The 23503-nt window shown below is 51.2% G+C and overlaps 2 protein-coding genes across 2 annotated transcripts in view; both read left to right on the top strand.

Moving 5' to 3' along the window:
- BPI (bactericidal permeability increasing protein) overlaps positions 1 to 1182 on the top strand; it is a 26229-nt gene extending 25047 nt beyond the window's left edge. Inside the window, exon 15 of the mRNA XM_040447080.1 lies at positions 887 to 1182. Coding sequence (XP_040303014.1) covers positions 887 to 925 — 39 coding nt within the window. The 3' untranslated portion in view covers positions 926 to 1182. The remainder of the gene's footprint in view (positions 1 to 886) is intronic.
- Positions 1183 to 10079: 8897 nt separating this feature from the next.
- Positions 10080 to 23503, top strand: part of LOC121012210 (lipopolysaccharide-binding protein-like) — a 23609-nt gene continuing 10185 nt past the window's right edge. Inside the window, exons 1-8 of the mRNA XM_040447079.1 lie at positions 10080 to 10250; positions 11910 to 12024; positions 13144 to 13272; positions 16593 to 16748; positions 17337 to 17400; positions 21272 to 21335; positions 21961 to 22052; positions 22564 to 22740. Coding sequence (XP_040303013.1) covers positions 10127 to 10250; positions 11910 to 12024; positions 13144 to 13272; positions 16593 to 16748; positions 17337 to 17400; positions 21272 to 21335; positions 21961 to 22052; positions 22564 to 22740 — 921 coding nt within the window. The 5' untranslated portion in view covers positions 10080 to 10126. The remainder of the gene's footprint in view (positions 10251 to 11909; positions 12025 to 13143; positions 13273 to 16592; positions 16749 to 17336; positions 17401 to 21271; positions 21336 to 21960; positions 22053 to 22563; positions 22741 to 23503) is intronic.

Raw genomic sequence — 23503 nt, 5'->3', positions numbered from 1 at the left:
CCCCTGCCCTCACCCTACCAGCAGGAGTTCTCCAGGCCTCTGCCCTCCCCCACTCTTGGCTTTCCCTGCCCACTTGCCCCAAGCCAGCAGCCGCCTTTGTGCCACCCAGTGACCCAGCTGCACTTCTAGATTCTTCCATGCTCCCAACTTGTGCATTCGCTGGTGTGCCTGGAGTCTCGGCCCTGGGGCCCCTTAACCCAGCATGCCCACTGGGCAATGACACTGCCACCCCACTGTAGCGTTCCTTAACTTGCTCAGTGGCTTTCCTGTTAACCTCGTGGCCTTCGTGGGGCCTGGCCACGTCGTGAGACTCACCCCCAGTCCCCAGGTCTTCAGGCAGGCTACCAATGGGGCTGAGACCACAGAACAGTAACCAAGAAAGCAGAGGCCGCACATCCCCCCATGCTCCCCACGTTTTACCAAGTTCATCCTTAAAAAAAAAAAAAAAAAAAAAAAAAAAACCGACTCCATGGTACCATGTAATTTCTTCATTTCTGAAAATGCTGAGCGAAGGGCAGGAAGGAGCAAAGAGAAGTGGTTTTGCAGCCTTGATGGGAAGGCGGCTCCCTTGAGCTGCCCTGAGGCAGGGATGACAACTGAAGGCCTCCGCTGCAGCCCGCGGTCCCCCACCCATGTCTGGGAGGGGACAGCTGCCAGGGCGGCTGCTGATAGGATCACGGTGGCGCTGACATGCAGACCCCGGCGGCGACATCCCGAGTGCCCACCCCCCCTCACTCCTGCCTTTCTGTCAGCAGACAGGCCCCGCTCTGCTCTCCTTCCCGTCGGGCAGGCTGCTCCCAAGGTTTCCTTCAGAAACCCCAGCAGCCCCGCGCTCACAAACCAGGGCGCACGTCCCGCTGATGGCAGCGTTCTCCTCTCTCCCTAGAATTTCCTGCTCTTCGGTGCAGATGTTCGCTACGGCTGACGTGGCCGCGGGCGCCAGGAGGGGAGAGGTTGTCCGCACCTGCTCCTGACGTGCCCGTGGGGCAGAGGCTGCCTTTCTCCAGCCCTTGCACCAGAGGCCCTTGCAAATTTCTCCGAACTCAGATTCGGAAATGACCTCCATACAGGAACTGTGCTCCTTGAGAAAGCGTGGGATGTGTATTTCAGGGATTATGAGCGTCCTGCGAGGTCTGAGTCCCCCCTCCCCGCCCCCCAAAAAGCACTGCTTTCTCTGTGGAATTCTGTGTGATGGTGTTGTTTCTTGTTTCGTGTCCATTCTTTTGTTCAGCGTCTGTACCCAGCATGCTCTGCGGTGCTGACAGCACAGCCCCCGCACGCCCTTCTCAGTAGAAAGTCTCCTTCTCCCTTTTTGGGGACACCCCTCATGCCACACTTCCCACGAGTACTTAGAGTTTACTCAGTCCAAAGGGAGCGCATCTTGCCTCCTAAGTAAGGTCAGGCCGAGTGGATCCACCTGCTGGGCTGTTGTTTCCGCCACTGCCACACGGTGCCGCTGTTGAACAGCTATCCTGTGCAGCCTGTCGTCTTGACTACAACCTCCGGAGCCTGTTGCTCCTGTCACCACCACACGGTGTCGCTGTTGAACGGCTATCCTGCACAGCCTGTGTCCTCTTTGGCTCTGATGTGGCTCCCTTTTCCCAAGCTCTCCTGCTCAGCCGTTGACCCCAAAGCAGAACACGGGGCCAGGGCACAGATGCCATTAGAGGTGACAGTCACATCCTTAGCTGCAATAGCTCTCCCCCGTGACGTTCAGGGCTGGCACAGGCACCAGACCCCTAGCCCAGACTACCCTCGGGCCCTTGGTGAGTTTCCTTGGGGGCTCTGGGCCATTTCCCCTCGTGGCATACCAGCGGTGGCCATCTCGGGTCATTAGCCGGGTCCTGCTACCATTGACCGAGCAGTCCTGGAGGGCTCTTGCACTGTTGACATCTGGTCTGAGACCAGAAAGATGAGTTTGAAGCAGGCAGTGGGGTATGGGATGACATAAGCAGATTTAGTTTTTAAAATGTTTGCTTGTGACTCCTGAAAGCATTTGGAGGGGCAGGCAAGAGTGGAAGGAGGTGGGCACAAATTAGGAGTCAGACTTCATCCAGGCTGTTTTGTAAACATGGAGAGGAGCATTTGTAGTGAGGAGAAGCGGACAGAAGACTGTAAACATTTTTTGTTTTTAAAGAAAAATGCATATGCTCTGCTAACATCATTGATTCGCTGTTAAATGGAGGTGGGGATTCTGGGGCCGCACAGGGGCAGGGAGGGACACTGATCAAGCACAGCACACCAATGATTTCATTTAATCCTCAAGGCACTTTTCATCCGCCAAGGTGGGAATCACTCAATCCTTTTAGACTGAGTCACCCTCCCTGAATCACACAGCTGGCAAGTGGCAGAGCTGGGATTCCCCACCATCTGCCCTCGGAGCCCACACCCTGTCAAAATCTTGTCTGTTGGGGGCTTGGCGTATTTAAAGCAGGACTGCTGTGTTCAGTTGCATACGTTGCGTACTATAAAAAGGCACCAGGCTGAGAGAACAAAATCCTTCCTCTAATTTGTCCACCAAGAGGGTCCACATTTTTTTCTCTTTCCCATGGAGGCAGACTACGAACAGAAAAGCAGCCTGTGAGGCTGGAAGAAGGACTGTGAGTGGGAGTAGCAGCAGGACGAAACTGATGGCCTTCAGACTACTAGGGACTCTGGCTTGCCTTCCAAGAAAGTAAGGGGGGGGGGTCATTGGAGAGTTTGAGCAGGAAAGCAACAGAATCCAATTCACATTTCCAGAAGAGCCACCTGGCTTTGGTGGGGGGACAGTGCTGTTGAAGACGGGGAGCCCTGCCTCCCCCACCCTCACATCCTCCCCCACCACCTCTCTGAGGATAGTTGCCCCCCCCCCACACACACACACACACTGACCCTCTACTTTCTGACGTTCAGGCAGCCCCTGTCCCACTCTCTACAGGAAAAAAAAAATGCTGGAAAAAAAAAAAAGGTTAGGGTGGAAGAGAGCCAAAGCCTAAGAGACTCTTAAAAACTGAGAACAAACTGAGGGTTGATGGGGGGTGGGAGGGAGGGGAGGGTGGGTGACGGGTATTGAGGAGGGCACCTGTTGGGATGAGCACTGGGTGTTGTACGGAAACCAATTTGACAATAAACTTCATATATTAAAAAAAAAATGCCATTATTTCTTGGACCTAAAGATCGGTGAATGGAACACACCGAGCCCCACGGACGGCTCTCGAATGGGGGAAACAGGCAGTTGTCTGAGGTGTGATTTGAAGGGTATTCCCCACCACGCTCCAAATGATCCGCCGCACTGCCCCCAAAACCACTGTTTGATCAACGTCTCCCTGCAGGCTAAGCATTGGCCGCTCCAAATGATTGCTAAAGTGTAGGGTTTCTTTGGGGGGTGTTGGAAACGTTCTAAAGTTAGTTAGCGGTGCTGGTTGCACAACTGTTTGAACACGCTACAAGCCGCTGAACCGTCCGCTTGAATGGCGAATGTCACGGTGAAATATGTGTCAATAAAGCCACCAAAAAAAAAAAAAAATCGCCACTCCAGACTGCCTGAAAGCTCACCATTCAAGCAGCTTCCCTTCTGGGTTAAGCATTGCCCTTGGGGGTTCCTTTTGGAAATGGTGAGTTGTTAAATATGAAGGGAGGGTACCCTACTGGGGGAGGGAATGGGAAGGTGTCCCAGGGAGACGAACCACTATGTTCACCGTTTGCCACATCCCATTGGTGGCCACGGGTGGCCCTGCCTTGAGCCAGTGTCCTCAAACTTTAATCCTCATGGCCACATCCAAAGGTAGACGGCCGGGTGCAGGACGGAGGGCGTGCGAGGTTTAGACAGGCTACGTGGCCCTCTCGAGGTCGCTGAGCTCAGAGCCTGGTTTCAAACATCAACCCAGCCCCTCGTGGGTTGCGCAGCTTTCCAAATGTTACTTAACCCCTCTGATCCTTCTCTGAAAAGTAACAATGAAACCTTGCCCTCCTCTTTGGCGGGAGACGGTTGGGAGAAATCGGTGGTACAATTAGTAAGTTCACGGCATGGAGGTTTACAGCATGAGCTATGGTCCCGGACATGGTGGTTTCAAGTCCCAGTTCCGCCACTTCCCGCTGTGTGACCTTGGGCAATTAGCTGGCTGTGAGGACACAGGAGTCCCTACCTCACCGAGTTGTTATGAGAATCAAACATACGTGTGGCACGGGACCTGAGGAATAGAAATCAAAGCAAACTGAGGGGAGCCAGAGTGGCTCAGGCAGTTAAGTATCCGACTTCAGTTCAGGTCATGATCTCGCGGTCTGTGAGTTCGAGCCCCATGTCGGGCTCCGTGCTGACAGCTCAGAACCTGGAGCCTGCTTCCGATTCTGTGTCCCCCTTTCTCTCTGCCCCTCCCCTGCTCTCTCTCTCTCAAAAATAAACATTAAAAACATTTTTTTTTTAAGAAATCGAAATAAGCTGTAAAGATTAATAAACCCGGGAATTCTCCCTGTACTGTAAGGACTGTATCTGACGTGCCACAGTTGAATTCCTAATGCCTGCCCGACAGTTGGTGCTCAAGACTTATTACTAATTTTTTTTTCATGATCTAGGATTTGAATCCAGCTCCTTGTGACTCAAAGCCACCGTGTTATGATTTTCAAAGTATGATCTGGGCCTGCCTGCTTCGACAGGCTTAACCCCAAGCATCAGAACCATCAGCTGGCCAGAAATCTGGGTGCAGTGACGAACTCATGGTATGGCCAGTCCTTCTCCCTCTCTAGGCCTCAGTTTCCCCATCTGTAAAAGCCAGGGCCCTCTGGAAATCCAGGAAAGGAATCCACTAAGGTGGGTTCTGGCAAATACTAAAGAACCTTTCCCTGCTGAGAAATTTTCATTTTAACAGAAGCTCCTTAGGGTCCCCAAAGCTAACAAGACCCAGTGAAACGAGGCTACGGCTGGGATTTTTAGATGCCGCCGCAGTTGCAGAGGCAAAGGGAGGGCGGAGGGAGAGATGGGAGGATCCTCGGGCTCCTTAGAGTCCCCCTGGGGTGAGGGGCTACGAATCCACACGCTGCTGCTCCAGAGGGCCTCCCGGCAGCGCGAGTAGGCGACACAATTTTCAAATCACACTGGCTCATCACCGACCGTACTATTCTCTTCTGTAAATCTGAACGCCCAGATCTGCAGATGATGGGGCTGGGGAGGAGGCCGCCATAAATATCAGACTCTCCACTCCAAAGTACCCCGCAGAGATCCAGAACCACGGGCCTTTATAACATCGGTCTCTTCCAGCTAGAGCTGACGTTCTCAGGAGTGTGGGCCCTGCCACAGACAGCTCTGCATGAAATAGGAACGAACAGAGTTATGGAATCGCCGAGCCTGGAGGGAAATCGGAGCTGGTCTTAGTCCCTTGTTCTCAAAGCACAGTCTAAGGTGGGACCACCAGGGAGCTTGTTAGAAATGCGGAGTCTCAGGGGTGCCCGGCCGCCTCAGTCTATAGAGCATGCAGCTCTTGATCTGGGAGGTCGCGAGTTCGAGCCCCACCTTGCGTGTAGAGATTACTTTAAAAAAAATTAAAAATGAATAAAAAATAAAAACAGAAGAAGAAATGCAGAGTCTCAGGCCCTAGAGGAAACTGATGAAGCAGAATTGCATTTAACGAGATCCCTGGTATATATATACAACTTTTTAATCCATTCATCTGTTGGAGGATTAGATCGTTTCTGTGTCATGGCCGTTGTAAATAATGCTGCAGTGAACACGAGGGTGTAGACATCTCTTTGAGATCCTATTTTCGTCTCCTTTGAATATACACCCCAAAGTGGGATCGCTGTACATAGGGTAGTTCTATTTTTAATTTTTTGATTTTCCACAGTTGGAAAAAGTTACCTGTCGCAATTTGCATTCTTACCAACAGTGCACAGGGGTTCCTTTATCTCCACATCCAAAAGTTGTACATACACACACACACACACACACACACACACACACACACCCCACAATGGAATATTATTCATCCATGAGAGAGAAGGAGGTCCTGCCATTCGCAACAATGGCATTGTGCTAGGTGTAATTAGACAGAGAAAGACAAATACTATATGATATTACTGATATGTGGAGTCTAAAAAAGCCAAACTCAGGTCATGATCTCACAGTCTGTGGGTTCGAGCCCTGCATTGGGCTCTGGGCTGACAGCTCAGAGCCTGGAGCCTGCTTCCGATTCTGGGTCTCCCTCTCTCTGTGCCCCTCCCCCACTTGCTCTCTGTCTTTCTCTCTCTCCCTCTCCCTCTGCCTCTCCCCACACACTCTCTCTCAAAATAAATAAATGAACATTAAAAAAAATAATAAAAATAAAAAAGCCAAACTCCTAAAAGCAGAGAGCAGAGAGGCTGGGGGTGGGGGAATTGGGGAGATGTCAATTAAGGAGACATATTTGGAACTAGTAGATAAGTCCTCTTAAAGGACTTCACAAACTTCAAAGTTGCTAAAAGACAAGATCTTAATTGTTCCCATCGCAAAAAAGAAATGATAATTACGTCACCTTGTAGAGGTGGCACTTAACTCTACGGGGGTCATCATATTGCAAAATATAAACGTATCAGATCGACACACGGCACATCTTAGATTCATATAAAGATAAATTTAAAATTAAATAAACAAGATTCCTGGGTGATTTGAGAAATGCTGTCCCGGTCCAACGCCCTCATCTGGATTGGCTGCGGAGGAAAGTGAGGATCAGAGAGGGGCACGGTGTGTCCCAGGTCACACAGCCTGTCGGGAGCAGAGCCTAGACGAGGACCCAGGCTTCCTCGCTGCTAGTCCTTCCCATGTTCCTATGGCTCTATGTCTCCAGCACACGCTGCTCCCTCCTCCCGGACTGCCCTCTGCTCTCTCCTCTGCAAAACCTCAGTGTGACCGGCAGGACGCGGCAGGATGCTACCTTTCTAAGAAGCCTTCCTCGGTGGCCCGCCGAGACTCCCTTGGGGGCAGAGCATGGGTCACTGTGTATTTTTAGTGCCGTCTTTTGCAGCCGAGTCTCCCCACAAAAGGCCCGTACAGACTTTGGAAAAGAATTCAAAGCTTTCCACAAGAGAAAGGCATTTGCTACAGATCAATAAATGCGGGAGAAATGCTCAGGGTGGTAATGGTGCCCATCGGGGCCCAGGCAGGAAAAAAGAGTCCGACTCAGATGGTTCTCGGGATTTGAATTAGGGGGCTATTTATAGAGGTAAGGGACAGGCTTAAGGACACCGGCAAAAGATGCTGAGGCCCCCAGGAACTAGCATCCCTGGATCCTGGCTTAAAGCAGCAAAGAAAGGGGTCCGGTGTCCAAGCCCAGGGAGGGCTAGAGCCACTTTCGGGTGGAAGGGACACAGCCACTGTCAGACTGAGATCCAAAGCAAAGAGCGAGCGGACAAGTGCCCTATTCCCTCTCTCTTCCAGACCTCTGACTTCCTGCCATACGGCCCTTTGGCTGAGCCCAGCTACAAAGGAGGAAACTGAGTCACAGAGTGCCCAAGGTCACGCAGGGGGCAAGTCAGGATTCAACCCAGGCCGTCTGGAGCCAGAGTCCACACCCCTAACCATCATGCTGCTTCCTGCTTCCCGTTCGTTCCCTCTTTCAACAATGACCCGCTATGTGCTGCTCAGTCTCCAGGCACTGCGGTTTCCAAATTCTGGGTTTTCCAAACTCTTTCAACCTGTCCCTGCTGTGGGACTTGGCAGTGGCAGGAGCTCAGTGGCACCCATCACTGTCACGGAAGCGGAGGGACAGCCTGGGAGAAGAAAGGCCCGGGGGATCTGAGCAGTGTTGGAATCACGCTGGCCCCAGGAGCCTCTGATGGGTTCTGGGTCACCAGCAGGGACCTTGAGCGGGGGGTGGGAACCCATGGGGGTGGAGGCCTGGCCCGGGACCGTGGGGCATGTGGCTGGCTGGGCAGGTCTAAGGTCCAAGGGTCACTGCTGTGGGAATTCCCACTTCTGCAGACGGCCCCCAGCCAGGGACATCCTCAGACTCCTGCCATAGAAGGAGTGACACCTGTGTCCCCAGGAGGTCCCCACTCTCCAGACTGTCCCCCCCTACTCCACATGGGAGTCACCCGTTCTGTCCCTGTCCTTTTACAGAGGCAAACTGATGCACCAGGAGGACACGGACTTCAGGCTTGCCGTGGGTCACCCAGGCAGGAGCTGAGCCACGTCAGACCCCGGGTTCCCAGCTCCCGGCCCAGGACCCCTCCCCACCACCACAGGCTGAGTCCCGGAAGCAGGGCCCCCTGGCATGTCGGGGAGCCCTTGCTGGCAGGCTGCTTGCTTCTTCACTCTCTGCTCAGCCTGAACCGGCTCTTCCAGAGCCTGGCCCTCTCTCATCCTTGGGGGCTCAGCTCAACACGTCACCTCAGAGAAGCCTTCCTTGACCATCGTATTGGAATGGCGCCCACAGATCTGGGTTCGAACCCCCGGCGGCTGACTGTGACCAAAATCACCTCACCTCTCTGAGACTCGGATCTTTCCACTGAAGTGAGACTGAGACACCCGCGTTAGAGGGCCGACAGGTGCACACGACCCGCGCAGTGTCCCACACAGGGCAGGAGCTCGCAGCCTCTCGTCCCTGCCCCGCCCTGCCCCAGGCTGCAGGGCTCAGGGATTCGGAAGCCTCGGCCCTGCCCTCAGGAGCACCCAGGCTGGGTCACAGGGGACAGAGGAGCCGAGAGGCCTGGGCTGGAGGCTTCCCCTGTGCTCATCGCAGAAAATTCTGATCCGAACCCCAATGCCAGTGCCTTTTATGACCCATTGGGAAGAAACTGTTCCTCCCACCACATTCGATCTGTTGAGGCGGTCACAGAGACCCGCCCAGGGTCAAGGGGAGGATATAGAGACTCCACGTTTTGATGGCGTGTATAAAAGAATTTGTGGACATATTTTTAAAGGACCACAATTACCAAGAAGCGGAGAGTGGTTAATGCTATGAGGGAGGAGGTGCAGATATTCTGGGACCTCAGAGGAGGACCTCTCTCTAATCCAGGGAAACGGGGGGGGGGGGGGGTGATCAGGGAAGGCTTCCTGGAAGTGGAAGCAGAACAAAACTCACAAATATAGGATCCGTGGAGTGAGGGCGGGGGGAGGATCCTTATGTATTAAGCACAATCCCTACTATAAATTTTGTTCTCCAAAATGAAATGTTATGATCTTTACTTACTGCAGATGCAATGTATCCCCAAGACAATAAAAATTTTGAATATCCACAAACAAAAAGATTTTCAAAACACGCAAAACCCTGCCCACCCAAACAGAGACAATTCCTCAAAACTCCTTGCTAAACATTTTCCAGACCGGCAAACGTGGGAACAGAACCTCACTCTGTGGTGTCATTGGAAACTGTCCCTCCTGAGCATCTTTCTGCATCAAGAAATAAATATACGGAATCAAGAAATACATTTACGATACATTCAAGGGAGGCATTACTTTCAATGTATGATAACTAATTTGGCCAATCCCCTTTTGTTGGACACTCCGGATTGGGTCCACTGCTCCCTTGCCTGTTTCATGCCGCACAGCAATGAGCATTTTGTTGCGGTGACATATTTCACGCTGACTTTGATTATGTACTTACGTTCCGGAGGTGGCACTGCGGGTTACCGGGAATGCAAGCGTTTAGAGATTTGCCAAGTTGCCTTCCAGAAAATTTTACCACCAGCAAGGTTTGAGAAAGCCCATTTTTCCATGGGGGCGTGGGGGAAAGATTTCTTCATACTCAACCCTGTTTATTTAAAACGAGAGGAAAGAATTTGGGTGGTGCCCGACCTGGCTCGGACTCCCAGCTCCGCTACCTGTCAGGTGTGTGACCTTGAGGGACGGACGTGGCCTCTCTGAGCCTCGGTTTCCTAGTCTGTAACATCGGGCCTTCCTAGCAATGCATGTGGGGTCTTTCTGTGGGAAGGGTGGACGGAGATTGTCACCCAGGGTCAGGCCAACCCACCCTCTGACCCGGGACAGCAGCAACCACCTTCTAAGCATGACCCATGACCCCAGCAATGTTGCAAGCCAGTTCCAGTCTCTGTACCTCCCATTCCCGTTGCCCCGAACCGGATCCCAGGAACCCGCCCCCACTCGGGAGCCACCCCTGCCCCAGCCCTCCTGCTATATGGGAGCCGGACCCGGCCTGGGCCACTCCACTGGGAATCCAGGATGAGGGCCTTGGCCGGGGCCCTGCCCTCTCTACTGCTGAGGTTGCTGCTTACATCCTCCCCTGAGGCCCTGGGTGCCAACCCCGGCCTGGTCACCAGGATCACTGACAAGGGACTAGAGTACGGTAAGAAGCCGCGGCTGTTGGCTGGACTGGGGACCCGCTGGGCACCAGGCTGCTCTGGGAACGGTGGAGGACACCAACGGGGTGCTCTCCCTCGGGGCGGCGAGCCGAGGTCAGGCCTTGTCACCCGCCCGCTGGGCCACTCGGGCGCGTTATTTGTCTGAGCCAGGGGTCTCCCCACTAGCCAACAGGGATAAGGATTTAGAGCAAGCAGTTGATTTGGGGGAGGATGCCAGGAAACAGCACAGGAGAGTGGGAACGTGAGATGAGAGAGGAAAGGCAGCCGGGGGACAGGAGAGGTGACTGGGACAAGTCCCCTGGAAGGCTCTTGGTAGAGCTTGGAAACCTCTGTCTGAAATCCAGAAGTCAGAATGGCGGTTGCCTCCAGAGAAAGACAGTGACCCGGAGGGGACGGGAGGGAGCCCGCCGGGTGCTGGGAATGTGCTCTGGGTGGTGGTTACACGCGTATACGAGCATTGAAGAATTACCCGGCAATGCCTTGCATCTATGCCATGGCTCACTCTTAAAAGAATGAGAAGTAGGACTGCTTTGCTGAAGCCAAGCGTCAAAATTAACCCATCCAAGGGCCAGGGTGCTGAGGTATTTATACACCAGTCCCCACAGTCACCGCACGGCTGTCCTCACATCCATGGAGCCTCAATTGCCTTTTCTGTTAAATGGGGTGATAATGTTCCCTCAGGCAGGGCTGGCGGGAGACGAGAAAAGGAAATCAGGGAAGGCTTCTTGGAGGAGGTGGGGGGGGGCACAAAAGGTGAGTGGGAATTAACCAGGGACGAGGGGTAGCGTTCTGGCAGAAGGCCCGGCACACGCACTCACTAGAGACAGGGGTGCAGCTGGAAAAAGGGAAGACCACTGGTCCTCTGTGCACACATGCCGTCCTTGAGGACAGAACCCTGGGTCCCTCGTGTACCCGAACAAAGGGGCCTGGTAAATGCTGTGTGTTTTGAAACCCTGAGTCAGGCAAAATTTGCCTTTGGTTCCTTTCCGCTGTGTGAATGTATCATGTTTACTTAAGCCAATCGTCTAGAGTTGGACATTTTGGTCCTTTCCATATTTTTAGAACATAAACCCTGCTTTGCTGCTCCGGGGCCTTTCCTGAGCACCTGCTATGTGCACCACACCCCAAGCTAGGAGTGCTTGTTATCCACCCCCGGCCCCTCTTTGCTCTGCAAGGATCTCCTGTAATCCTCATGCCAGCTCCGAGAAGAGAGTTCGGTTACCGTTGCCGTGGAGAAAGTGAAGGCTGAAGGCTTGCTCAAGGTCAGCCAGCTAGAAAGACATCCATGTGGGGATTCCGTCCCTAAGTCTTTACACCTAGCACAGGCTAGGTGCCGGGAAGGACAGGACAGAGGACCACCCACCCACACCCACAGCACTCCTCCCTTGGTGGGGTTGCTGACAAAGACACTGTTTCCTCACCCATCAGCTGGGCACCCACGTAACAGCACCACGTGAAACGGGGTGATGCTCCTGTTTCCTGAAGTCATGTGGTACGCAACAGGGGCTCAACATTCTGTAACTGTCATTAATACTTACAAGGAAGTCGGCCTGTCTCCCTAGAGCAAGTGGGAGCCACTGAAGGGTTTAGAGGGGAGGCAGGCAGGCAGGCCAAGCTGACTCATAGCTTTTTCCTGTCCACAGCGGCCCACGAGGGATTGGTGACCCTGCGGGAGGAACTGCTCAGAATCACGCTGCCTGACTTCACCGGGGACTTCAAGATCAAGCCCTTCGGCAGTGGGCACTACGAGTTCCATAGGTGGGACCTTCCTTCTGCAGGGGCCCTGAGAGGGTGGGGAGGGGTGGGGGTCAGCAGAGGAAAGAGAACCCCAGAACCTCCCTGGGGCAGCAGTGGGAGAGTTCATTGCAGCATTCAGAGGGAGGTCCTGGGGAGGAGTTGTGTTCCTCCATTCATTCATTCATCCAATAAATATCAAAGAAGACCCACCAGCTGTGTGACCTGAGCCTCAGTTCCCTTATCTGTAAAATGGGGATGACACTGTGATAATCTAGGCTCCAGTCTGGCCCCTGGATGTAGTCTGGAAGGGAAAATAGACCTTAAACTTTAAAGACATTAGCCCAGCTCTTAGAGCTGAGGGTTGTACATCCGGGGGAGTCCAGGAAGGCTTCCCAGAGGAGCCGGCATTGGAGCTGAGCCTTCAGAGGATCGTTAGACATGAGCAGCTGATGCCAAAAAAGGGCATGAAATGCTTGTTGAGGCACAGCCAAGGGAGGAGGGCAATCCAGTCACAGCTCATCACCCCCTCCCTGCCCACTACCACTGATGGCTTCATTCTTTCTTTCTTTTATTCAGTCCATCAGCAAACATTTATTGAGCACCTACTATATGCCGGACAAATAAAATGAAACGACCATTGTTTTCCCACTGACGGCCCCACGATAGGTGTCGTCTTGGTTTGCTTCTCCCAGCACTCTGTGTCTTTTCTTGAGGCTGGCCCCAGCCTTCCCTGGATCTGATCCCTCAACCCGGATCTGTCAAGGGAGCTGCAAAACACAAAGGGGTGTGCCTGTGGGCCCAATTCCAGATCCTACCCAGGACCACAAGATTCATGGGCTCTGATCCCAGCTGCGTGACTTTGGGCAAGTGCGGCCCTTTCAAGAGGTTCTATTTCCCCCCTCTGTAACAAGGGAACGAGGACAGTGCTGTCCCCTTTGAGAGGCCTAAGTGACATAAGGGATGGAACGCGCTTAGCATGGCCGCACAGTCGGGGGGAGCCACACGCCTGCCCGAAGCAGGCTCTGCCCGCCAAGTCCCTGTGGGGTGGGGGTAGGGGGTGGTGGAGGTCGGAGCAAGAGCCCTGCTGAGGAGGGACCCAAGCTGGGGCTGACATGGCACTCCGTGCCTCTCTCTCCTCAGCCTGCAGATTCACAGCTGTGAGCTGCCTGGCTCCACTCTGACACCCCTTCCCGGCCAGGGCCTGAGTTTCACCATCTCTGACTCCTTCATCAGAGTCCAGAGCGAATGGAAGGTGCGCAAATCTTTCGTGTAAGTAGACTCTGCTCCCAGGTTCTTGGGACGTTGGCCTTGGTCTTTCTCCCATCCTTCATGGGTCCAAGGTATTCCCGGCTCATCAGAAAGGCCACTCGGTAGATGAAAGGAGCCCACAGGGGCCTGAGCCCTGGCTCTTGGTTAAGACTTAAGCTTTCCTGGTGGGGTTATGGGCGAGCTGAATGAGAGAATGCTGTTGCTTTTTGGTTTGCTTTCCCCAGGAGCAGACCCCAAGGCTAGAATTCAAGTGCAAGTACTTTACCTGGGAAATGACCGAAGGAAGCGGTCAGTGGGGGTGGCGAAGGGAGGCAGGGAGGGAAGGAAGTCAACCTGGCAGCTGATGGGAGTTTAGCCCTCCTGGGGACTTCTGGAAGCCATACAGGCAGCGCAAACCTCTGAGTTTCCCCAACTCAGCCATTATGACCCCTTCTTCCTTATTTGCTGTTGATCAAGGGCAGCTCCCAGGGGCACAAAATCTCTGGCTCTTTGAACTGTTCTCCGACCTCCAAGGTCCTTGGATGGAAGGTGGATGAGTCTACTTGGGCTGCCGTAATGAAATAGCACAGACTAGGTGGCTTAAACAGCCCTTCCGGAGGCCGGAAGTCCAAGATCAAGGTGTCAGCAGGCCTACTTTCTCCCAGGGCCTCTCTCCTTAGCTTGCAGACGTGACCCTCTGGCTGTGTCCTCACATGGTGGTCCCTCTGTGTGCAGGCACCCCGGGTGTCCCTCTGTGTCCTCTTTTCAGTGTGTGCTTTTCCTATGAACACACCAGTCACATCGGATTCGGGCCCACCCTAATGGCCTCATTTTTTTTTTTTAAGTTTATTTTTTTAAGTAATCTCTACACCCAACATGGGGCTGGAACTCACAACCCTTAGGTCCAGAGCTGCACGCTCCACGGACTGAATTAGTCAAGCATCCCCCTAATGGCTTCATTTTAATATCATCACCTCTCCAAAGGCTCTGTCTCAAATGTAGTCACATTCCGAGGTCCTGGGATTCAAGCCTTCAACATTTGAATTTGGGGTGGGGACACACAATTCAGCCCATAACAGGGAGGTTGACCAGTCTCTTCTGGATGACCTGACTGTATTGATACTTTAGACCTGCGCTGTCCAATATGGTAGCTTCTAGCCACGTGTCTTTCCAGAGTACCTGAAAAACAGCCAAGGGTGCCTGGGTAGTTCTGTCGGTTGGGTGTCTGACTCTTGGTTTGGGCTCAGGTCATGATCTCACAGTTTCGTGAGTTTGAGCCCCGCACCGGGCTCTGCGCTGGCCAGGAGGTTGCTTGGGATTCTCTGTCTCCCTCTCTCTCCGCCCCACCCCCACTCGCACTGTCTCTGTCTCTCAAAATAAATAAGTAAACTTTTAAAAAAGAAGAAGAAGAAAAGAAAAGCGGCTGGTACCAGTTGAGATCTGCTGTAAGTGTGAAACACCAGATTTGAGGATTCGGTACAAGAAAGAACATAAGACATCCCATGAATGATTTTTATGTTGTCATATGTTGAAATGATAATATATGCTGTTAAAATTAATTTTAGCTCTTTCATTTTGCCTTTTTAAATGTGGCTACCAGAAATGTTTTAATTACCTACGGGACTCACATTATATTTCTATTGGGCAGCGGGGCTTTAGAAAGACGCTCAGTCGACAAGTCACATTTCTTCACTTCCATGAAAGGAATCGAGCCGTGCTCTTCTGTCCTGGCTGTGTTCAGTTAAAGATCTCAAAGATCTTTCTGTATGAGCATATGAAAATCTACCCCATTCTTTTTTTTTTTTTTTTTACCTTTTTTAATGTAATATTTTTTGAGGTGAAATTCGCATAGCGTACAAGTAACCATTTTAAAGTGAACAATCCAGTGACATTTGGTACATTCACAACGTTGTGCCACCACCACCTCCATCTAGTTCCAGAACGTTTTCATCCCCCCACGAGATAAACTCCAGACCCATTAAGCAGTCACGGCCCATTGCTTCCTCCCCCAGCCCCAGGCAACCACCAATCTGCACTAGATCTCTATGGTTTGCCTACTGGGGACATTTCATACAATTGGAATGATATCGACATGGGACATGTTGTATCCGGCATATATTATCATCATGTTTTTGAGGTTTGTCCACAACATAGCATGCGTCAGTGCTTTATTCCTTTTTTAAAATGTTTTTAATGTTTTTTTTACTTTTGAGAGAGAGAGATAGCACACGAGGTGGAGGGGCAGAGAGAGAGGGAGACACAGAACCCGAAGCAGGCTCCAGGCTCTGAGCTGTCAGCACAGAGCCCGACACGGGGCTCCAACCCACAGACCGCGAGATCATGATCTGAGCCGAAGTTGGACGCTCAACCGACTGAGCCCCCCAGGCGTCCCAGTGCTTTCTTCCTTTTTATTGATGAGTACTATTTCATTGTATAGAGAGACCACATTAGCCCTCATTCTTTTTACAGGCCGCATGGCATAGATGCCCACGGCTTGTTGAACCTGTGCCCCACCAGTTGACATTTAGATTGTTCATCACCTCCTGCTATTACCCATGATGCTTCTGTGAGCTGCCCCACGCATATAACTTGGCAGGAAGAGCCACAGAGTAAAGTTCTAGAAACAAAATCTCTAGGCCAAAGATTGCGTGTGTTAGGATGGATCCCACCAGTCTATATTCCGGATATGCTCTCCCAACCACGGTGTCTGGGACTTCTGTTTACCCGTTACCTTCACAAGCTTCAAAAACGTTCACCAATCTGATAGGTAAAAACTGACATCATTTTATTTTCATTTTTAATAACTTTTCATACGCTTATTTGCAATTGAACTTCCTGTTTGATATCTTTGATCCCTTTTTTCTTCTCTTGGGTTGTTTTGTCCTTCCCTTATTAATTTGTATACGCCTGTTCTTTGCGTATTAAGGAAATTAGCTCATATGTTACGGAAATTAGCTCTTCGGCTGGCTCACCATGCGATTTTTTTTTTTTTTTTTTTTTTTTTTTTTTTACTTTGAATACGGAAGGTTTTTTTGTTCACTGAAGTTTTAATTTTCTATGCTGGCCAGTTTATTAACCATTTCCTTTATGGCTTTTGAGACTTGGATCCTACCTAGAAAGGCTTTTGCCCACTCCTTCCCATAAATAACTAGACCCAGTCTTTCTTCCTGATCATTTGTGGTCTTATTTGTAATAAATCTTTACTTTGTAATAATTTTTGTAATTAAAGTTTTGATCCAGCTCCATTTATTTTGGGGTAAGAATTGGGCTTCCTATTTCCCCCCCAGATGGTGGCTGATCTTAGTCTAGGAATCAATGACTGCTTCTCTCATTTTCTCCAGGAAACTACACGGCTCCCTTGATGTGGAGGTCAAGGGCATTACCATTTCAGTCAACCTTCTCTTGGGCAGAGAGCTCTCTGGGAGGCCCACCGTCAGTGCCACCAGCTGCAGCAGCCACATTCAAGATGTGGAGGTGGACGTGTCGGGAGATTTGGGGTAGGTCACCATGGGGACCCTGGCCAACTTGGTCCCTGGGTGCAGCCCGAGATCCACCCAGCCCGAAGCCTGGCCTCTGATAAGCATAAGTGTCCAGGCGTCATGCACGGGCACATCACAGGCACTTAGAGGTCATTCCTTGGAGGACCCTGCTGAGATGAACAGAGGTAGTTTCAAGCCAGGAATGCTGGTGGGGACCACCATCAAGGGAGTGAAATCTGATTATTGGAAGAACACAAGGCCCTTTGGCCAAAGGAGAGGGTGCGGACAATATACAAGTGCTTGAGTACATCTCTTTGAGTCTCAGTTTCCTTGTTTAGAAATATATGGATTCTCAAGCCTCTCCTCCAAATCTACTGAACCTGATCGGGGTGCAGCAGGGGGCTGGGAGACCAGATGTGCTGAAATCAGTGAACGTACTGGGAGCTGGGGACTCTGGATTTTCATCCTGTCCAGAATTCTGTCACACAGCAGGGCACCAAGACGGGTTGAGAGGGCTCCGTTGGAGACTGGCCTGGCCCCCCTGCTGCCTCACTGCCCCTGCATTCGGCGGAACACAGCTGACCATCCTTTGTCTCCTCTCCCCAGGTGGCTGTTGAATCTCTTCGACAACCAGATTGAGTCCAAGTTACGCAAAGCGTTGGAAAACAAGGTAGGAATGTCCACGTGGCTGGTATCCCGCCGTGCCATGCAAGGGTGAGGTGTGATTCCTCACCGACTTCTGGTCCTAGATGGTCAGGAGGGCTGGCCCAGACATACTTAAGCCCAAGGCCCAGAAAGGACAAATCACTTGGAGCCAGTGTGCTGTCAGGCTGGGGCAAAATGTGGGTCTCTGGACTCCAAGTGGGTGTGGTCAGGCAGAGAATGGAGAGAAGTTCAGCCAATGGTAAAACAGCAGGGACCGAACAGAGACTCCTCCCCTCCTCTCTGCTTGACCTTGCTCAGGGCGTGCTCCCCCCCCCACCCTCACTGCCCTGCACTCCATAAGGCCAAAAAGGAAATTAACACTTAGGTGCCTGCAGACAGCAGGCAGGAAACTTGGGGAACGTGAGAACCAGGTGTTCATGAGCCCCTGCCTTGGACGGGAAGGCAGCCACAGAGTGTCGGTTTTTCCCATTAAAAAAAAAAATTACGTGAAATCTCCAAATTTTGAAACCTCTGGCTAAAACAAAGAGGTTTCACGTTAAACACTCATTTCATCCCCCAAATCCCATTCCTGAGGTATTATGAATGTGGAGCTGTGTCTGTAGCAACGATTGTGCTTGAGAAGGGAGAAAGTAATGAAGGAGGAAAGAAGAAAACACAGACACACACACACACACACACACACACACACACACTCCACTTGGTCCAATGTCCGGTCTTGTTTCATAAGTTTATTTATTTATTTTGAAAGAAGGAGAGCACAGGAGGGGCAGAGAGAGAGAGGGACAGAGAGAATCCTAGGCAGGTTCTGCATTGTCAGTGCGGAGCCCGATGCGACGCTCGAACCCACGAACTATGAGATCATGCCCTGAGCCGAAATCAAGAGTTGGCCACTTAACCAACTGAGCCACCCAGGTGCCCCTGGTCTTGTTTTGAGTGCCCCCTGGTGGTTGAAGCGGGAATAGCAGACAGACCCCACAGATGGGAATGGCAAACTGGATTCTGTTCCTTTCCTTTTTCTGGAGTCCTGGGGTGTAGGTGAGCTGGGGACATATGCTAACCTCCTTCTTGTGCGCCCCATTTCCACAATGCCATGGCTTTCTGAATAGGACACAGTATTCTTCCGCAGTGTGGGTGCAAATAATGACTAGTAATATTATATAATATAGTAATATATTACAAGTAGCATTGATATAGTAATTGTCATGGTAATTTATTAATTATTGTTTTGATCAGTTAATATAATGTGAACCGAATATATCACTGTATACTTATTCTTTTTTTTAATTTTTTTAAACATTTATTCATTTTTGAGAGAGGGAAAGACAGAGACAGAGCATGAGTGGGGGAGGGGCAGAGACAGAGGGAGACACAGAATCCGAAGCAGGATCCAGGCTCCAAGCTGTCAGCACAGAGCCCGACGCGGGGCTCGAACTCACAAACTGTGAGATCATGACCTGAGCTGAAGACGCTTAACTGACTGAGCCACACAGGCGCCCCTAATTATTCTTATTTATAGCAATGGCAGCTATTTATTGAGCCTGTGGTTTGGCCAGAAGTAGTGTGCTAAGCACTGAACCATTGATATGCCATTGAGTCCCAACCACAACCTTTGAAGAAGGTGCTGTTTTCTACATTTGATAGAAGAGGCTCTGAGAGGTGGAATAACTTGCCCGGTGGTCACCTTGCTAGTGAGGAGGTAGGTTGGGTTTCGAACTTCCTAGAACATGGAGCATCTTGTACCAAAGGCCTCACAGGGGCTGGGTGTCTCGTGAAAGATGGAGATCTCACCTGACCCCTGACCTTTATGGGTCTTCAGAAATCTCCTTCTTCCAGGAAAACTAAGAGCCTGATACAGGACCTTTCAAATTCCTCACTCAGGAAGGGATATGGTATCTGACCAACAGGGTTAAGAGTAAGCACTTACGGGGGTGCCTGGGTGGCTCAGTCGGTTAGGCGGCCGACTTCGGCTCAGGTCATGATCTCGTGAGTTCGAGCCCCGCGTCGGGCCCTGTGCTGACGGCTCGGAGCCTGGAGCCTGTTTCCGATTCTGTGTCTCCCTCCCTCTCTCTCTCTGCCCCTCCCCCGTTCATGCTCTGTCTCTCTCTGTCTCAAAATTAAATAAACGCTAAAAAAAAAAAATTAACAACAACAACAACAAAGAATAAGCAACTTCTACATGTTTGCTCTCTGGGCCGTATATACGTACTGTCTCATTCCCTAGTCCCCCCAAAATCCCTGGGAAACAGGGATTGGCCTTGTCACTGAATCCTGTGTGTGGGGACTCGAAAGCAGGGAAAGATTCTTCAAAGGTCACACAGCCAGCGGGGGGACCGAACAGGATTTGAACCCAGGTTTGCTCAGCTCACGTACTACACCCTTACCCCACCTCCCTGGGAGGCCCTACTACAGGTCTGGGCCTGAGGGCCCAAGGGCCTTCGCTCCCCCCATCGTGCAGGTCCCCTCAGGGGGGTGGGGCATCCAGGGGGGCCTTTAGGAAGGTCCGATGGGCCTTTGTCTGAAGGAAAAACAAGAAGGGGACAGGCTCCAGTGAGGCCAGCAGCGTTTCCTTGTTCCCGTGAAATCAACCATGACTATTGTTCACCACACCTTTCTTTGCTTTTTAGCAGCAACCTGATGCCAAGCTCCTCTCCCCAAACTGAGCCAGCTACAAAGGGAGGCTACGATCTCACCTCTTGCCTGCCCTGCCCCCAGCGTAGTCCCTTCCCCACAACCTTGTGCCTGATTTATGTCTGCTCACCCTTTAGCCTGCCCTTAAAATGTCACCTCTTGAAGGAAGGCACCTGCAACCCCCACACAAGGCCAGGGCCCCACCCCATGCTCTCAGAGCCCACCCCGCCATGTTCCTCTCCTTCCTCTATGCATGGATCCTTCTTTTTTTTTTTTTTTTTTTTTTTTTAACGTTTATTTATCTTTGAGACAGAGTGAGACAGAGCATGAACGGGGGAGGGTCAGAGAGAGGGAGACACAGAATCCGAAACAGGCTCCGGGCTCCGAGCTGTCAGCACAGAGCTCGCTTCGGATCCCCTGTCCTCCTCTCTCTCTCTGCCTCTCCCCCGCTCACGTTTTCTCCCTCTCAAAACACTGAGTAAAACATTAAAACAAACAAACAAAATGAAAATAGTCTCTTGACTGATTGACAATGGACTTCGTCTTTCTTGCATAAAACATTGATCTGCCCCAAGTTCCGGCTCAGATTTCTCTAACCACAATGAGAATTCGAAGACCTTTGCAAAGCAATCCCAGTGCAGAATCCTTCTAGATTTTTATGACTTTTTTTCCTCCTAAGCTTTTTCCTGTTCACACCAAGAACTCTCTTGGTTCTCTTGGTTCTCTCAGCATTTTCTTTAAGCAGCTCACCTTTCCAAGGCATTTATCTTTGGATTTCTCCGCCACATTTCGTGGGTTTACATAATAAATAATTTGAGCGATTACAAGAGCACGTATGGCAAACTGGTTTGGGAACATACATTCCCGACGGTCTAGTTCTGCTATTCAATTCTAAATTCTGGGAGGCCAACACCTCCCAAAGGAAAGTATCTTTCGCGGTAGTATTTCAGGAAGTGCCTCCGGCCGACGTCCCCTCACCAGGCTGGGTCACGGACCACCCAGCTCAGGTGTCCAACCCCGGGAACTACTTTGAAAGATCCAGTTGGACCCTATTGAGGTCCACATGGGACCTACATGTTTTTGATCGTTGCTGTTTCCTGACGCATGGCACATGGTAAGCACTGATACGTTTTTGTAGAATCGTTGGTCAATGAGCAAATACGTGAAAGGCCATGACTAAAGCGATTAGCACGATGGCAGACCAAAGCCGGGGGACCCGCTCAGGCTTCTCCTCCCGTGTTTTGCAGATTTGCGAAAGGATCCAGAAATCGGTGGCCTCTGACCTACAGCCGTATCTCCAAACTCTGCCAGGTAGGCCGTCCCACCCGTCCCTGGGATACTCGCGCATATACATACCTCGTAAAACATTAAACGGGACAGAAACGTGGAAAGTAATCATTTTAAGTCCCCTTTTCTCCCCCAGTTTTCTCCCAAGGGGTAACCTCTGTTTAGGTTTTGTATATGCAAATTTTCTTTTGTATATGCAAATATAAATATACACATGCAGGGGCGCCTGGGTGGCTCAGTTGGTTGAGTGTCTGACTCTTGATTTCGGCTTAGGTCATGATCTCAGGGCCATGGGATTGAGCCCCGCATCGGGCTCTGTGCTGAGGGCGGAGCCTGCTTGGGATTCTCTCCTTCTGCCCCTCCCCCGTGCGCGCGCGCGCGCGTGTGTGTGTGTGTGTGTGTGTGTGTAACCGTGGAACCCATTCGGGCCCCAGGCTGAGAATACTACCCTCTTCACGGCTAATCCACCAGTGGGACAATAGAACCATGTCATCTCTTTCTTGGAAAAGCAGCTCTTTGCTGTGGGGCTGGGCTGGGTAGAAGGTCTGGGGGCAGAGGGGCAAGGAGCCATGAAGAAAGTTACAAGGGTGTGGATCAATCAGATCCCCCGTCACCTGGCTCCTGATTCCGCCCCTCTCCTGGTTCACAGTCACAACAGAGATCGACAGTTTCGCTGGCATCGATTACAGTTTAACGGAAGCCCCTCGGGCAACAGCCCACATGCTGGACGTGATGTTTAAGGTGAGAGGCCCAGAGGAGGGGCTGGGGTGGGCTGGGCCCCGGGGTGGCATGCCCTCAGGGCCGGCCCTCACGCGGGGCCTTCCTGTCTCTCCGGCTTCAGATCTGGCCCCATCTCCCCAGCGGTGCCCACTGTGTTGAGGGCAGGGCGATATGGAGTGATGGGGAGGGTTTCAAGAGCCAGGGTTCCAACAGGCATCTTACAACCCTTAGACCCTGAAACCCACGCTCTTCCCTTCCTTCATCTTGACCACCAGGCAGGTGAGGTCAATCAGACCCCGGCTAGGTGGTGTAGACGGTGGTGTAGAGGGTACTATGGGTTAATATGCCAAAGCTGGGGAGCTTGTCATTAAGGGATTCTGGGCCCTTAGGAAAACGCCTTTCGTGGTAGAGTTTCGGGCAGTGACTCTCGCCAGTGCCCCCGCATCAGTCTATGCGAGCGATGGCCTAGCTCAGCTGTCCAGCTCTGAGACGGACTTTGAAAAGTTCAAATGCATCCTGTTTCTCTTTCCAGGGTGAAATTTTTAACCGCGATCGCTATTCCCCAGTCACCTTCCTTGCTCCTGTCATGAGTCTTCCTGAGGACCACAACCGAATGGTCTACTTTGCCATCTCTGATTATGTCTTCAACACAGCCAGTCGGGTTTATCACGAGGCAGGGCACCTGAACTTCTCCATCACAGATGACATGGTGAGGGTGGTGGCAGAATAGCACTCACGAGTGACAGTGTAACCTGTCCTTCTTCCTTCTTTCCTTTCTACCCCATTTACATCAGTGAAATGGGAAGCTGTCGTGAAAAAAGATTAAGACAAGGAAATATACAAATTGGCACAATTTCCCTTTTCTCTTTGGCCGCCAGAAAGCTCAAATCAAAATTCTTTCTCCCTTAGAACTGTGAAAGACTGTGGCTTCCTTGTCTGTGTTTTACTTTTGCCCCAGTCTAGACCTGTTGTTCTAATTCATATTTTCTCTCATGCTTGGTTGCGGAGGTTTAAAAAAAAAAAAACTGAAAAAAATTTTGTAAATGAGGCAGGATAATAAATACCCCGATAAATGCATATAATTATATGGAATAGGAAATTAAGACCAAGTTACAAGTAAAGTACAATTAAAGAAAACACTGTGCCCCTAAGTTGATTTTTTTTTTAATAAAAAATCTCTCTGGGAGCTTCCTTGTAGCCAAAGTGAAAAAGGTCCGTGATCTAGTGATTCATGGTAGAAAGAAAGGCAAAGTCTTCCTAGGACTTACCTTTAAAACACTTGTCTTAAATGGGACTTTTTGTCAGGAATCTTAAATTTTACCATGGATGACATCTTTAATAATTCTCAAGTTTCTTTAGTATTTCTGGGTCTCAGAAAATTATTTCTGGTCGCTTTTTGTAAAGCTGAGGCCTCGTGAACAGCGTCGGGATGATGAGGGAAGCACAGAGTGCAGGCCGGCCTGGAAGGTCCA

This window comes from Herpailurus yagouaroundi, unplaced genomic scaffold (genome assembly GCF_014898765.1).
Source record: "Herpailurus yagouaroundi ecotype Mexico unplaced genomic scaffold, PumYag 196, whole genome shotgun sequence".
NCBI lineage: Eukaryota > Metazoa > Chordata > Mammalia > Carnivora > Felidae > Herpailurus > Herpailurus yagouaroundi.
This window is presented reverse-complemented; position numbering and strand designations above follow the sequence as displayed.